At 45.2% G+C, this 15,758-nt stretch overlaps 1 protein-coding gene across 1 annotated transcript in view; it reads right to left on the bottom strand.

Moving 5' to 3' along the window:
- Positions 1–3,558: 3,558 nt before the first annotated feature.
- LOC311307096 (acid-sensing ion channel 1A-like) overlaps positions 3,559–15,758 on the bottom strand; it is a gene marked incomplete at both ends in the record, with an annotated part of 62,774 nt that continues 50,574 nt past the window's right edge. The window contains 9 exon segments of the mRNA XM_084435857.1: positions 3,559–3,681; positions 3,903–3,982; positions 4,152–4,155; positions 4,157–4,289; positions 5,145–5,298; positions 5,503–5,559; positions 5,660–5,810; positions 5,895–6,022; positions 6,279–6,429. Of these exon segments, the coding sequence (XP_084291983.1) occupies positions 3,559–3,681; positions 3,903–3,982; positions 4,152–4,155; positions 4,157–4,289; positions 5,145–5,298; positions 5,503–5,559; positions 5,660–5,810; positions 5,895–6,022; positions 6,279–6,429 (981 nt within the window).

Here is a 15,758-nt window from a genome sequence, read left to right as displayed (position 1 = left end):
GCATCAAAATACTGGTAAACACAACCAATACATAATACCATACCGTACAATGGCAGGACCTTTACTAGGCCTACAGCTTTCTCTGCACTTCTAGTCCAGATGTGTGAGGGAAGGAGTTACAGTGTTTGTGCCCATTTCCCCCAATTTTAGTTAGCCTTCCAGCATAGCTACATAATTAGTAGTTGATTGTAGTGGAGACAGAGATATCCATCTTTATTAGGTGCAGAGGAAGGAAACAGAGGAGGGGCTGATCATTCCACTGACCAGTAGGACACTTACTGCTGGACAGAACGAGGCTCAGGAGAATCAGCTGTTTGTCCATCTATGCAAATGACTGTTGATGATAATGCATGGTAGGCCTACGCCTGGAACGATAAGACCTCATTCCATAATCAACTGTGTTCTTCTCATCTTAAAAAAATAACGATTAAAATAATTAAACTGAGGCAAATCTATTTACAAAAAAGGTTAACAGCAGTAAACCTTGTATTCATTTGGACCAGGGCTTTCAATTCATGACTGACTGATCATGAATAAAATTTTGCAACACTGATATCAGACCTGCAGTCAGATGGTGCTACAGTACAAGACAAATATATTCCACTATGTTGAGGGTAGCCATGATCACTATGGCAAACTATTAACTTCCTGGAGATTGAGTGCCTTGGAAATTTTTAGTACGGCAATCCTTAGCCTACTCCGTTGCTGACAGCTCAAAAGAGGGATTTAGACTCCAGTGGTATCCTGCTAACCTAATCCCCAAATTCCTTCTGTTCTTATCTATAGCTTAGTTTAGAGCTTTTTCACCTGCATTTTAGGTCATCAGCTCTCTCTCACTTTCTTTTTTTTTTTCTTCAAATAAATAGTTCAGAGTTTTTCAAACATCAACATTTGTTTAAAAAAGAGCTGCTAAAGAGTTGAAATTGTCTATACTTTATTGACTTTTAGATAAATAAAACATCTGAAAACATGTAAACTTGTAGGCATAATATTATAGAAAAACAAAATCAAATCACATACATTTAGCCTACACACATCAACAACAATAGTTATAATACTATGTAAACACAGGAAGAACATTACCCATAAGTCCTTGCAATATTTTATTTACATTGTATTTACAAGTTGATGGTATTGTGCTTGATAATAACACTACACAGTCACACACTACAACTCTCATGATCCTACGAGAGATACATTCAGCATGACTACATGAGGTATGAGTGAGATGAGACCACTTCATCACGTAAACACGATCACCTCTGCAGGTGACTAGAGCTTCAGGTGAGGTTCAACCTCCAATGGTCCCCACCAAAATGTATTGTTGCCAATGGGCCAGTTTTTATGAGAGGATCTGCACTTTATCAACTTGAGAAAGTGTATCACAATTGAAGTCATCCACCCACACACATACAAAAGGACATGCTCATGACAGATAACCAAACCATACAGACAGACGAGATGTAACATCGACAAACATGCCAGTATACTGCTCACAGACAGCTTAAACATTACAGAGGCTCAGGCTACATGCAACCTGGAGGTGGGAGCCGTGACGTTGTCATGGAACATTCAACAAAACAACACAGGCTCTGTTACTGTATTTCCCACCACAAATACACACCCAAAGACGGACATCCTCTCAACCTCTATGTATAAGCTAGCTCATATGTATGTTAAAATACATTCTCAGTGGACAATACATTGAATCCAATTTTATAGTTTTAAAAGACAGGTTGGACTTGTCCCTTTAATTACATTGTACTGTGGAGAGTCATTATCAAGCAGGCTACAGTAGGTCTATTCTGTACCACCCCTGTGGACCCTGTAGGGGACTCCAGCTGTCTGATTAGTCATCAGCATTATACTGTATACATATCCAGACCATACAGTATATCCATCTCCTCTACTCAAACCAGTCAACTTGTTTGTTGTTCTCTTTAATATTATGTTCTCTCAGGAGGTCCAACACCAAGAACCCCCTGAACGAACCATTCTATTTCTGAAACTCTGTGAATGTTGTATTTCTGTTAGTCCTGCAGAAGACTAATATCTTTTGAAACCGATTGCAAACACAGTACTCAATTTCCTTCCTAAATATTCCATTTCCTTTGTTATTCCCTTCTGATTGGCTCAGCAGGTGAAGTCCTCCGGGCCGCCCCGCCCCCGCCCTGCATGATGAGGTAGTATATTGGCAGAATATGGCGGCGGTGCGTGAGTGCGGTCATGGACAGGCTGGTGTGGGGTTGGTTGGTAGATATGGTGGGGGAAATGGATAGTCGTGGGCCAGTAACACAAGACATGAAAAGGACAAGTTAAAGTGGAGCGTGTGGAAACCCACCAGAAGAATGGTAAGACAGAGAGAGGACAGAAAAAGGGCTTCGAATCACACTCAGTTCTCATCTCATCTCTCTTAGCACTTCAGATTTGTACTAAGACATCAATGGTAGACAACTTGTTCCAAAAAATCAGAGACACATTTCTCAAGCTGATATATCATATTATACAACAACACCACCATCACAATAACGACAACAACTGTATTTCAAATTCATACTACCCTAGCATCTACTCTAATGTGTTTATGGAAAATGAAAGGCAGATCACAAAGCAACTGTCTGAACATCCTGTAGACCATGGGCCTCAGAGGGTGGGGTGTGGGTCTTTAGTGTTAGGGTTCCTGGTCTCCGCTGTGCAGTGCGAGCGAAGGTGTGAGATATAGCCCCTGAACACATTCATGAGCCTCTCCAAGTATGTTTCAGTCAGAACACGTTCCCGTTTACTAAAACAACCTGTCTTTGTGCACAGAGAACCTTCCACAGGTATGGAACCCCGGCCTAGAGGAAGTTACGGACATGTTCTACAGATGGCATGTTCTAGAGATGGACATGTGCCTGAACACTGGCTTAGTGCAAGCTACTGACATGTTCTAAAGAAGGTGTGAACTCCTAGTGGAAGCTACTGACATGTTCTAGAGAAGGTGTGAACTCCTAGTGGAAGCTACTGACATGTTCTAGAGAAGGTGTGAACTCCTAGTGGAAGCTACTGACATGTTCTAGAGAAGGTGTGAACTCCTAGTGGAAGCTACTGACATGTTCTAGAGATCGAGGTGTGAACTCCTAGTGGAAGCTACTGACATGTTCTAAAGAAGGTGTGAACTCCTAGTGGAAGCTACTGACATGTTCTAGAGAAGGTGTGAACTCCTAGTGGAAGCTACTGACATGTTCTAGAGAAGGTGTGAACTCCTAGTGGAAGCTACTGACATGTTCTAGAGAAGGTGTGAACTCCTAGTGGAAGCTACTGACATGTTCTAGAGATCGAGGTGTGAACTCCTAGTGGAAGCTACTGACATGTTCTAGAGAAGGTGTGAACTCCTAGTGGAAGCTACTGACATGTTCTAGAGATCGAGGTGTGAACTCCTAGTGGAAGCTACTGACATGTTCTAGAGATCGAGGTGGGAACTCCTAGTGGAAGCTACTGACATGTTCTAGAGAAGGAGGTGTGAACTCCTAGTGGAAGCTACTGACATGTTCTAGAGAAGGAGGTATGAACTCCGTCCTAGTGGAAGTTACTGACGTGGCATTTCACATCATCCAGGCTCAGCACGGTCCCCTGGTCGTTGTTGTTGTTGTTGTGCTTGTGCTTTTTATTAGAGCACCGGCAGAGCTTATACTTCATCACCTGTGAGGAGAACACACACGCACGCACACACACACAAGTGCATGCACGCATACACAGACACACACACACACACACAAGTGCATGCACGCATACACAGAGACACACACACACACACAAAAGTCAATAAATCATTTGATTTTACAAATTGGGTATGAGGAAAGGTCATATAGTTTGATATGGCATGGAGTCAACGCCTTTGTGGACACTACAAAAAAGCTCACCTCATATATGTAATCAATCAGCTCCAGGATTGTGAGGATACTGGCACCAATGAAAAGTCCCATCTGGCCACCAATGTCACCTGGAAGAGGGAAACACAGGCCTATCAGAGACAGCCATCTCACAATACGGACTGTTCCACTAGGCTTATCAGAGACAGTCTCACAATACGGACTGTTCCACTAGGCTTATCAGAGACAGCCATCTCACAATACAGACTGTCCCACTAGGCTTATCAGAGACAGTCTCACAATATGGACTGTTCCACTGGTCCTGCGGTGAGCAAAATGAACTTGCCTAAAAGTCCAGCCACTTCATAGGCCTTCTTCTGCTCTATCGTCTCGTAGTTTAGAGCCTCGAAGAAGATGTCAAGAACTAGGATATTGTCTCTGTGGAGAGGGAGAGACAGAGAGGGAGAGAGAGAGAGAGAGAGAGAGAGGGAGAGGGAGAGGGAGAGAGAGAGACAGCGAGAGAGAGAGAGAGAGACTACTTACATATAAGACATCTACATTATTGTCATGTACAATATGGGTTCATACTAGGGGTGTAATGGTACACTTATCTCACGATACGATACGATACACGGTATTGGATTGACGATAACAATACGATACGATACACTAAGGGCAGGTGTGAAGCGTTGCAGTAGCGCTGCTGTTCACACCAATAGTGCATTTCTCCACATTTCTACTCCAATACACTTTGTGAATTTAGAGCTTAACTGTTGTAATAACATGGATAGGCCTAGAGACAAAAGACGTGTTTGTTACCAGCGTTGTGTAGCCAGCGTTCACTGATATACAATACATATATCACGATACTGTTTTCACCTTGACAATAGGTATTGTGACGTATCTGTATCGCGATATATTGTGGCACGATATATTGTTACACCCCTAGTTCATACGGAGTTCATCCAGTAGATTTGAACATAATGTATAGAATATATAGATGACATACTTTGATCAAGTGAGTCAGTAAAATGATAATGAAGTTCTCTGTCCGGTGTGACAGCCCTCGCTCACAATGAGCTTCCTGAGGCTCCTGACACTATGTACTCACGCTATGTGCTCACGCTATGTACTCACACTATATACTCACACTATGTACTCACGCTATGTACTCACGCTATGTACTCACGCTATGTACTCATGCTATGTACTCACGCTATGTACTCACGCTATGTACTCACGCTATATACTCACGCTATGTACTCACGCTATGTACTCACGCTATGTACTCACGCTATGTACTGCTCTGACTTGTTGTATTTCTTGGCCAGGTACTTGGCGGAGGCCTTGCTGGGGATCTTGACGAAAGACAGCTCTTTACTGTATCTGGTCATGTTGCACGGCGTCTCGCACACACAGAAGTCGTTATCCCTCTCCACCAGGAAGTCTGGGGGGGGGGTGGGGGGGGCACAGAGCACGACAACAGCGTTACTACTTCCTGTCTTTCATTACCTCGCTTGTGTGGCGTCGGGGTTTGACCTACACAGTCCACGCATGAGAACACCCCTAAAGTTTAATTCAACCAGCCACACCGTACTGCGTGCGCGTGTGAGTGAGCGAGGATGTGAGCAGGCGTGGCGTTCTTCCTCACCCAGAGCCGGATCAGCGCATTCCTTGTACAGCTCAGGCGTGCAGTACGGGGCGTCTCCTGCACGGGAAGCCCAAAGCAAAAGATGGGACTCCTTGCGCACGTCTTTAACGCATCAAAACAACGCTCCTCCCCCCACCCCGAGCAGAGCGCTCCTTACCGGGCATGTGCACCATGCGGCAGTTGCAGTTCTCCACCAGGTAGCGCGTCTCGCAGTCGATGCGACACGCCGTGATGCTGTAGGTGTCGAAGAAGTCGGAGTCCATAGTGATGACCTTACAGTCCCCCCATGGAGGGGGCAGGTATATCAGCTGAAACACCAACACACAATCACGCTATATGCCGACGACTTGTCTTTAATTTATTTTTTATTTTTTTGCCGCAAACAAACTTACCCGTTGTTCCTGGCAGGACACAAACGTCTGAAACCCAGGTGCCACTCCGAAGCCCAGCTGGTCGATGAAGGCCGGCTCGTCCTGACTGTGGATCTGAACTTTGACCCCGGCCTCAAAGGAAGTCTCATCTGTGGCGTGGTGGGGGTGGGGGATAGAGGCTGGGTTCACCACACCATCTATGCCTGGGTTATTGAACTAACGAGTACACTCACTTGCACAAACTGAGTTAGGGGTGGTGGGTTTGGGTGATATATCAGCTGGGTAATGGACTGCATATACGTGTGTATATATATATGTATATATATATATATATATATATATAGAGAGAGGGAGAGAGAGAGAGAGAGAGGCAGTGAATGAGCAGCATGGTGTTGTCTCTCTCACCGGTCTCTCCCCACACAGGGAGGTATTCATCCTGCTGAATGTCCAGCATGAGCTCCAGTCCGTTACCCATACCCCCCTTGGTGGTGAAGAGAGGGGAGCGGCCGTCGCCTGGCGCGTTGAAGGTGTAGCACTTCCCATAGCGCGTGAACACCTAGAGAGAGAGAGAGAGAGAGAGAGAGAGAGATAGATAGAGAGGGAGACAGAGAGGTAGTGAGAGAGATATAGAGAGAGATCAGCATACCAAAATGAGACACAACAGCAATATGAAACTGTGAAATACACCTTTACCATAATTATAATTCCTAAGAACCACTGTGGTTCCTACCGCTAATGTGGCCACTGGGGGGCAGTGTGTTAGTGTAGGTTAGTTAGACAATAGGTTCTCTCAGGTTAGAGATTGAAGAGACCAGCAGTCTGGGACTTCACACCTCACAAGCTCTAAAATGACATTTATAAATTGGCCTGCCGTTACCATGGAGACTGAGCATCCCTACCCAGAGCTCCATTCTCTTCAAGGAAGTCTGTCTGGCAAAGCTTTGGAGAGAACAAGCAAAATGTTCTACAGCTGAATCATTTGATAGTTGGGATTTCTCTTAAATTGCTGCATTGATGCCAATCATTTCCTAGTAGGCTTTCAGATTCCCTCCTTAGCATATCTGCTAATTGAGAGATGAGAACTTGAAATGCAAAGTTTGTTGTATTCAGTTGCAAATGTTTCTGTAAACAGTTATTGTTGTCTTTTTGCAAACATGTTTCAAAAAGTTGTAAACAACCGTGGTGGGGTTGCTGCAATTAACGTTTACAGAAAGTCACAACGGATTCGTTGAACACTTCATTTCCCATTAGACCTCGCACCACAGGAAATGTGACATGAGGCACACAGCCCATGCAGTGAGAATAATACTGTAGGCTACACAGTATAGCGAGAAAGCAAATAGGGGAGGGTGTGTGTATATATATGTGTGTGTGTGTGTGTGTGTGTGCGTACAGTACGTGTTGGTGTGTGTGTGCCTGTGTGTGTGTGCTTGTGTGTATGTATATGTGTGTGCCTGTGTGTGTGTGCTTGTGTGTGTGTGTATATGTGTGTGGCCTGTGTGCTTGTGTGTGTGTGTGTGTGTGTGTATGTGTGTGTGCTTGTGTGTGTGTGTGTGTGTGTGTATATGTGTGTGCCTGTGCTTGTGTGTCTGTGTGTGTGGAAAGAGAGGGGAGAGGGTGAGAAATGCTCAGAGAGTTTTGTGGATGATGCCGGGAGCGAGCCATTGCTCAGCGCTACGGCTACACCGTGCCTGTGATTAGAGCCAACCAACCCACACACTGAGGCTGAGGACCGGACCTGGGCCTCACCAAGGGCAGCTGCACATCTCGGCCATCCATCAGCCCCAGACAGAGAGGAGGGCCGGGGGGCCGGGAGTCGGCCTGCTGATCATGGCATCGGTGAGTATACCCCCCCCCCCCCCCCTACCCACCACCACTATAACAAGCCCCCCTGTGAGCAACAAGCTGCCGTCCTCCCAGCCACTGAAACGGATAATGACTTTCTTATCGCTCCTGTTCTCAACCCAGAGGAAATAATATGCCTTCATCTCAATTAGATGGAGTATTAGGTTGGGACGGTTCCTCTGGTCCCTCCCTGCGCACGAGCTGACCATCTTCTCCTCTCCCACCCCAAGTCCGTCTCTCGCTCCTGCACGGCCCCGACGCAACAATATCAAGCTCTCTCCATCCGTCCATCTCCTTCTCTGTCATTCTATACTCTCTCCGTTTTCTTTAAGGACTCACTCAGCCGTGACAGGCGCAAAGAGCCTGACAGTTTAGCTACTGTAACTACTGTAACTGAGAGCCTGCTGCACGTTATTTAAGCAATAAACCACAAGAGGCCGTGTGTTATAGTGATTTTATAACAGCTAGGGGGAGTTGTTAGGCACTACGCGAAGCGGAGCTTTTATACAACGGTTACTACAGATATTAGTGTAAAATAAACACACAGCAATATAAAATATTAACATTTATTCAAAATGAAGCATCATTCCCTCAATTCCGCCGAGCAAAATAGTTCCTCTAACAAAAGGGTTGCGATGCAACAGATTGGATGGAATGTTCAGTTGTTTTGAAAAAACACAATAAAAGGCCTACAATGCATTGGATCAAATGGGAGGCGCATTAATACTGAAAATGGAATGATATGCGGTCCCAGGTGTGTGTTACAAAGTATTTTAACACGGCTTCCAGCCAATCAGAATCAAGAACCAGAACTAACCGTTGTATAAGAATGGATTCATGATCTGTAAGATCATAGTGCCTACTCTTTCATGAATGAATAAATGAAGGAAGGAAGGTGATATCAGTGTTCTCTATGAATAAATGAATCAATGGATTAATGTAATATCAGTGAGTGCTTGTATATACAGTATTCTGTATGACTGTATGTATTACGATTTGGGATGAGAGAGGCCTTTCTGTAGTGTGACCTGCTGTGGTAGCATGCTAATGGATGAATGAACAGAGAGCAGAATGAGGCACATAGCTCTGGAGGTAGGGCGACCATCTGGGGATCGGAAGGACCCCGGTTCGATCCCAGCTCCCGGCAGTGTGCCGAAGTGACCTTGAGCGAGACGCTGAACCCCGAAGTCTCTCACGTGCAGCACGGTGGCGCCGTACCTGGTACTGTCACCTCACAGCAGGAAGGTCTCTGAGCCTTTCTGGGCGGAGTTTTCATGTTCTCCCCGTGTTCACAAGGGTTTCCTCCCAAAGAACCCAATATGAAAAACATGCAGAAGAACAGATGCTCTTCAGTCCGGTCCCTCACCAAGACCTGGGCTGCGTTCCGAATCGCATACTATCCTACTATATAGTATGCCAAAACAGGATGTAGTATGTCCCAATACATAGTATGCCACATGCAGTATGGCAAAAATACCAGGATGTCCTACTACATCCGGTCGTATTTTGCAGTATGCAAGTCAGCAGGCTTTTCTGGCTATTCTGACCCACAATCCTGTGCGCAGCGGAAATTTGCATCACATGTGCGAGTCATGACAGCTGTAGACGAATGTCGCGTTATGGACAGCGACGGATGTGGGCAAATTTCAAGGCGCAATGTTATGACAAGGTAGTATGTCCCAATTGGATGCCTACTGCTTGCAAAGTACATACTTTCTAAGGGCAGCTGTAGTAGGTACTGGTAGTAAGAAGTAGAAGTATGCGATTCGGAACGCAGCCCTGGATTGAGCACGGTCCCCGGGCGCCATTGAATGATGGCTGCCCACTGCTCCTGGCTTCCCCTGGAGGAGGACAGCTTGGATGGAAGAAATGCAGAGGACAAATTCCATTCCATTCCAGTTCCATCGGCAACTGAAGATGTGTGTGTGTGTATGTGTGTGTGTGTGTGAGTGTGTGCTGTGTGTGTGTGTGTGCTGTGTGTGTGTGCTGTGTGTGTGTGCTGTGTGTGTGTGTCACCCCTCACTCACATGTGTTTGTGTGTGTCACGTGGCCAGCAAAGACCCTTGAGGTCCAGAAATTATATTATTATTAATTATTTTTTATTGAACTTTATTTACGCAGGAAGTCCCATTGAGACAAATATCTCTTTTGCAAGGAGCCTTGTGTACACAAATACAATATAGATACAAAAATACATAAGATACAAATACAGTAAATCCAAAATACATAAAATACAGAAAGAAATTGCAAACACCAGAAATAAAGTGTTCAGTACTGTGAATAGATCATTATATGTCCCAGTGTAACCAATAGTCTTTAGGCATTCTCAGAGTGTGATTAGAACCCAGCTTGGGAGACGGACGCGCTGGCAGTTGTGCCAATAGGGACGTCCCTCTTGGAGGGACTGTCAGCACTCATGAGGAGTGAGTTTCACCAGCTACTCTCACATTTCACTCGCTTACACCAGCGTATTACACCAAGTCACACTCCAACCTACTTGTTCGACCGTGATTGTGAAGTTTCAGTACTCTGGTGATTGTGTCAAAAGTCTGGTCTTTTGTGAGGAGGCACATAGCAATTCCTCCAGCATGTTATCAGCTTCATGGGCTGGTTTGACGCCGACTCCCTCTCCTGCTAGCCTTTGTAGGCACTTCACTGAAGAGACTTTGCAAAGTAATCAATCCTCTTCTCCCACTGCAGAGATCAAATACACATCTTAAGAAGCCTATAATCTTCAGACCCCTACAGTGAATCAAGCTGTCAATCACAGTGACTTTCCCACGATAGAAGCACTCGGCCCTCTTCTGTAATGAATCATTATGCATCATCGCAAATGTTCCACTTTACGGCATTGGCATGTAGAACCACCACTAAATCACACATCGCCACCGCCCTCTTACAGCCATTAAAGCGTGTCTAATACACCCCTGCACTCTCCAGCTGTTAACGGATGCCTCAGCAGGGTTGAATGCCAGCCATTTGCACTCTCTTGTTTTACGACCAAACATCTCAGAGGCTTTAGAGCTACGGTAACTTTGGGAAAGTACTAACCCTTGCTCAGCCGTTTTACTGCTGTTTAGCACGGCCACAGATATGTAAATGAAGCCGCAGCTACGCCCCCAGCCCCGGATGGCCTGCTACTGTGCTACCAGGAAGCCACTTTGGGCAAATGTTGCATCGCTGACGCAGCAGGCATTCTAATTCATCTGGACAACCTGGACCAACTCCCAAGAACTTCAACTTGACAAATAAATGGACTTTAAAAACACAATAATGGGTAATAAAGTGAACAGATATAAAGGTATTTAATTATTTGTGTTTAATAGCACAACCAACAAAAGTTAATTATTTTTCTGGTTTATGCCAACCAGTGTCACATAAGTCAGCGGCCTGGCTCGCCTTGCATTGTCGCCATCTGCATCACCCCCCAAATCAAAGGACAAAACTTTGTACACAACAGACACTGGTGCAGACTGATTCCTGGGGAGAGTGATTGCGCCGCAAAACCTTTGTGAGCAGTGATCTTTGAGTCCAATCAGTGGTGTCAGAAATAAGGCAGCATGGGGAGACGGACAGCGTGGCCCGCTGTCTCCCCTGCGCTGTCACCTCAGACCTCTGTCCCCCTGACAACGACCGCTTCAGAGGAACTGCTGAGTCACCAGGCTCACCGAAGGGCCTTTCTAATGAGAGGACAGGAAAGACCACAGCTAGGCCATTGAAAGTGACACGGTGTGTGTGTGTGTGTGTGTTTATCAGACGGAGTGTGCATGTACAATGAGGAGGCTGAAACACAGAGGAGGTTGGTTGTCAGACTTGGCCAGGATGCCCAAGCAGCAGATCTGCCTCGTTTTGCAGGGAAATAAACAAGTGAGCCGGGATCATCTGCAGTGCTACGTGGGGAACACAGCTAAACTAACGCCTGCCACATCAGTGCTACGGGGGGAACACAGCTAAACTAACGCCTGCCACATCAGTGCTACGTGGGGAACACAGGTAAACTAACACCTGCCACATCAGTGCTACATAGGGAACACAGCTAAACTAACGCCTGCCACATCAGTGCTACATAGGGAACACAGCTAAACTAACGCCTGCCACATCAGTGCTACGTGGGGAACACAGGTAAACTAACGCCTGCCACATCAGTGCTACGTGGGGAACACAGGTAAACTAACGCCTGCCACATCAGTGCTACGTGGGGAACACAGCTAAACTAACGCCTGCCACATCAGTGCTATGTGGGGAACACAGGTAAACTAACGCCTGCCACATCAGTGCTACATGGGGAACACAGCTAAACTAACGCCTGCCACATCAGTGCTACGTGGGGAACACAGGTAAACTAACGCCTGCCACATCAGTGCTACGGGGGGAACACAGGTAAACTAACGCCTGCCACATCAGTGCTACATGGGGAACACAGCTAAACTAACGCCTGCCACATCAGTGCTACGTGGGGAACACAGCTAAACTAACGCCTGCCACCTCAGTGCTACGGGGGGAACACAGCTAAACTAACGCCTGCCACATCATCAGTGTGGCCCTTAAAGCTCAGACTTTAGGGAGATGGCTATGCACTGTCCTGTCTCTCGCTACGCAATATTTAATATATATAAAAACTGGATACGATTTATTTAATTGCAGAGGGGTTTGTGTAAATGCAATTTATTTATTTTATCTTTATTTCATCATGATACTCTAAGAGGGTACTCTCTCAGTTACAGAACCATTCAAAGAGCAAGAAGTCAGTTAGCTTCAAAGAGCAGGTTCTAGAGAATTGCATATATTTTGTTTTTGATACATTTAATACAAGTTTAAGCTCTAGGAGTGAGTGCTGGATTGAGTCTGCAGAATAGATAATGCTCGTTTTTTATTCTCGTTTTTTATTTTTGTACTGTTTCTTATTTTCTATTTCTCTTTTGCCATATAGTATATATTCCGTCCTATTTTATTTTATTATTTTATTTTTCTTAAACACCATCTATTAATAAACATTTTATTTATTCTGTAAAGCACTGTGTGCTACTGTACATTTGCTTGTATAAACATGCTATAGGGTAAAAAATTAAATTGACTTTCCCTTTGACAAAGTAGGGGCACATGAATAAATGATATCATCAGCATAAAAGTGCACCTTACAGCCATTTGTAGAAGAGACAATGTTATTAATATACAAAATGAAAAGTAAATGACCAAGAATTGAACCTTGTGGAACCCCCATAGTGAAATCCATAAAAGTGGATTGAATAGAGTCTGCCCCGATACATTGGGTTCTATTTGCAAGATAGTTTGTGAACCATTGGCAAGCGTTCTCAGCTAGGCCACTGTCCAGGAATTTACATCCAAACACCTTAAACCTTTGTCCTCAAGTCCCTTGCAAACCCTAGTTTCAATCTCCCCCTTTGTAAATGTAAAACACCTCAACTCTCCCCCTTTGTAATTGTAAACTCCTCTGCCTCGCTCTTTTGTCCAAGTCAGAAAGGCCACACCTTGTCCTTCCTGCCCTGACTCAGACCTTTGTCTCTATTCAAAGCCATATTCAAAGTGAGTTTCATCCCACATTCCTTTCTTTCACTGTGTGATATCCGTCCCCTCACGATGACGCATAGACTGAATATAAGCCAGGGCAGAAGTGACTGACTTCACTTCGCTGACTAACCACTCGTTGTTCAGGAAGTCCTTGCGCTCGTATGTTTTTCACAATAAACCAGACTTAACCTTTTGAGCGAATCTTGGTAAATCATTTTTACTAGAACAGTAATTTCCATTACAATTTGGCGAACGGGAATGGGAGCACTGCCTGCGTGTTGCCGGGATTCCAGTGGATGAACTGATCGACAGACGTGTCGGGTCCATAGTGGGTTTTGGAAAATCAATTTTCTCTCTTGCGCTAGAGCGCACGCCGAGATTATTTCCTCAGTTCTTACACTGGATTCTTGAGGCTCACAGGTACGTTTAAACGAACCCTCTTGTGGTTCTGAGTTGTATTTGCCTTGGTTTCGTTTCAGATTGTGTTGTGGGTCTGGCGTATTGTTGAAAGCAAACTCCCCGGGGAAGGTGGTGGCGATAAGGCGTTGTTTTTTAACAATGGCAGTTTAGGATTGGTGATATTGCATTGTTCTCTGACTTCGTCCTTGTTTAGGCTACCGGGGTTCTCTTCAGAAGAGGTGTAATTTTGGTTTTGGGACTCGCTTCCTTACAGTTGATGTAGACTACAGTTTAGATTGTTTGTCGGCTCGGCTGTAGTTAAGAAGTGAGAGTGCACTTCTAGGATAACGTTTTGGGTTGCTTTAGTTCGATGTTCCAGAATTAGCACAGAAGGGAACCTGTTGAAGTTCGCAGATAGTGCGATTTCCACAGGGTTGAAGTTCGCAGATAGTGCGATTTCCACAGGGTTGAAGTTCGCAGATAGTGCGATTTCCACAGGGTTGAAGTTCGCAGATAGTGCGATTCCCACAGGGTTGAAGTTCGCAGTGAGTGCGATTTCCAAATGGGTTGAAGTTCGCAGTGAGTGCGATTACCAGCTAATCTCCGGAGTGTTTGTTTTTGTCCCCGAACGGGGTTGTGTTGTCTTTGTTTGTCTAAGCGCTATTTTTCGCCTGCTCAGTGGGATTTTTGAGTGCAATTTTGAGCTTCGGCTCTTGCTTTGTGAGCCTCGGCTCTTGATTGTATGTTTGTCACGCGCGCCATGGATCCAGGTAAAGTATTTTTTGTACACTTTTTAGACTGTTAAAATTCTGCTAGATTCCCAGTAGGCTAGCTGGTTGCCTAGGAGACGCAGGAAAACACTGTCCCGGTGATCCCGCCCGAGCCAGAGGGACAACAAAGGACCAGTTGCTGGGTGAGTTAATTAGAATTTTAATGTGTCTTTGTTTCTTTCGAAATTGTATTCTTTCCCGCCGTGAGTTAACCATAAGGTTTCCTTTCATTGCTGTTTTGGGGTTTTAGGCTGCGTCGTGATTTATTAGGGATTTGTTTCTTTAAATTTCCCCGCGCTGCCAAAGACAACTTCCGGGTCATACATGCAACATTTTGGGAGCACCACTAGGTGTCAATGTAACCCCGGCTAATAACATATGGCTAGAGAATGTAACAGAATTCTACTGCTAAACGTCTAGCCTGAGGAGATTGTTGCGCTGAAGCATTATTCTGCGAGCGTTTGTGGCAGATTTCGTTATGTGCTAAAGCATTTTCGATTTCTTACATCCACATCTGACATTTAGTGTTACATTTTTAGCTAAGATTCGGGCTCAGCTAGAGGTGGTTGAGATGATTAGGTTAAGGGAAAAGCCTGTTAATTCTATAGACTGGTCTGTTTTTAAGATTTGGGAGAGAGTAGCACGAGAGCGGGTTTTTAGGTCAGGAAGGAAAGATAAGGAGATTCAGCAAACAGTCTCTCCGCCATTTCCCCAGCAGAATAACTCTGATTTAAAATTAGATTCCCCCCCCCCCTCGACTCGTTGCTCCGTGCTCACACCCAACCAGGCTGTTCTTTCCCCTCTTCATGCTCCCGCCATTAGCCACGCCCCTTCTCTCATTTCGCCGCTTTCTACGAGGTATAAGGAAGATTTGGCTAGAGCTATATCTGAGGCTAAGTTTAATTTGGAACAACTGCAAATGGCTAGAGATAGTCTGGAGGGACCGCAAATACAAGCGCCTCTGATACGCTGCCCAAACCCTGTTCCTCGCCCTTCACAAATAAATTATGCAGCTGGTTATGCGGCCTGGACTCCAGAGATTACGGTTTATAGACCCTGGCGCTCTGATGAACTACGTGAAATAGCTAAAACCTTGCCCGATCCAACCAAAGACATTGACGAGTTTGAAAATCTTTTTAACAGTTTAGTTCGTATGTATGAGCCTCACGCAGAGGAAATCGCCATGATCATGAGACAATGCCTTGGGCTAAAATGGGTGGATGTGAAACATCCGTTTGACATTACATTGCCTTTTAATCATGCCGATTTTTCTGACCAAAACACTGCGCTGTTGAACAGAATCAAAACTCGATTCCCTAATAAGATGGATTGGGACCGTATC

This window comes from Borostomias antarcticus (assembly GCF_949987555.1).
Source record: "Borostomias antarcticus genome assembly, chromosome: 3".
NCBI lineage: Eukaryota > Metazoa > Chordata > Actinopteri > Stomiiformes > Stomiidae > Borostomias > Borostomias antarcticus.
The sequence above is the reverse complement of the archived record's forward strand: the minus strand, read 5'-3'. Positions and strand labels throughout refer to the sequence as shown.